Source organism: Octopus bimaculoides, chromosome 24 (assembly GCF_001194135.2).
Source record: "Octopus bimaculoides isolate UCB-OBI-ISO-001 chromosome 24, ASM119413v2, whole genome shotgun sequence".
NCBI classification, from domain to species: domain Eukaryota; kingdom Metazoa; phylum Mollusca; class Cephalopoda; order Octopoda; family Octopodidae; genus Octopus; species Octopus bimaculoides.
The window spans coordinates 2,481,607-2,482,547 of NC_069004.1; the positions used below are offsets into that span (position 1 = coordinate 2,481,607).

Here is a 941-nt window from a genome sequence, read left to right on the forward strand (position 1 = left end):
CTGCAACACCAAGGCCGAGCTGGTGACCAAGATCAATAATGTATTTGAAGATCTTCCTAGAGACACAATGAGGAACGCATACACCATGTTCCGGAGCTCTGTTGAGGCTGTTACGAAAGCTAATAAAGGCTAACTTTTAATAAAATGTTATTTCTCAGCCATTATCTAGTTGATATTTTTTATATTTTTTAAATTACTGTTATTTTTGGATTGGATATTGTATTTTCTTGTCCTTTATGCAAAGCGTCAAATTTAATCTGAACACCGTATATGCGCATGTGCAAGTCAGTATACATAATGCCTTATCTAATTAGGTATTTTTATGATTTAGGCTGAATGAAAATAATGTAACAGACGACTGATTCCCCAGTATAATTATATGTATAATTTATTCCTTTACATGTGTTCACAAAGAATATTCTTAGTTTTCAAGTAACTTTAGGATCATATATTTCTTGACACTGTAGATTTATTACATATACACAATATAATTGAAGAAGACAGCGTTTCATAATTTTTGACGAAGTCTACCACAAACTTGGTATTCCAAGGATTACTGAACGGCAGCAATTAAATCGTGTGCAATTATGTCGCCAGAGGATTCACATGACATGAAGGCAGTCATGGCAGAGTGAAAGGAACGAAATATAGGAGAGAATTTGTTCAGATTCCGTTGCAGGCTGACATAAGAGCGACTACCTGTTTTATTGTGTATGAGGAGCTAGGACAGACATGAGGAAGATGACAAAGAAACGGTAAGTAAAAAAAAGAGGAACAAACCCACACGCACACACGCTCACGCACACTGAAACACATAATAATAATAATAATAATAATAATAATAATAATAATAATAATAATAATAATAATAATAATAATAATAAAAAGTAACAACAAAAGAATGAGACCTCGATATCAGATAAATAGAAGATTATTTATAT

The 941-nt window shown here is 32.4% G+C and overlaps 1 protein-coding gene across 1 annotated transcript in view; it reads left to right on the forward strand.

The window, feature by feature from the left end:
• Positions 1-732: 732 nt before the first annotated feature.
• Positions 733-941, forward strand: part of LOC106881962 (sialin-like) — a 4,897-nt gene continuing 4,688 nt past the window's right edge. The window contains exon 1 of the mRNA XM_052976494.1: positions 733-755. Within this exon, the coding sequence (XP_052832454.1) occupies positions 733-755 (23 nt within the window). The remainder of the gene's footprint in view (positions 756-941) is intronic.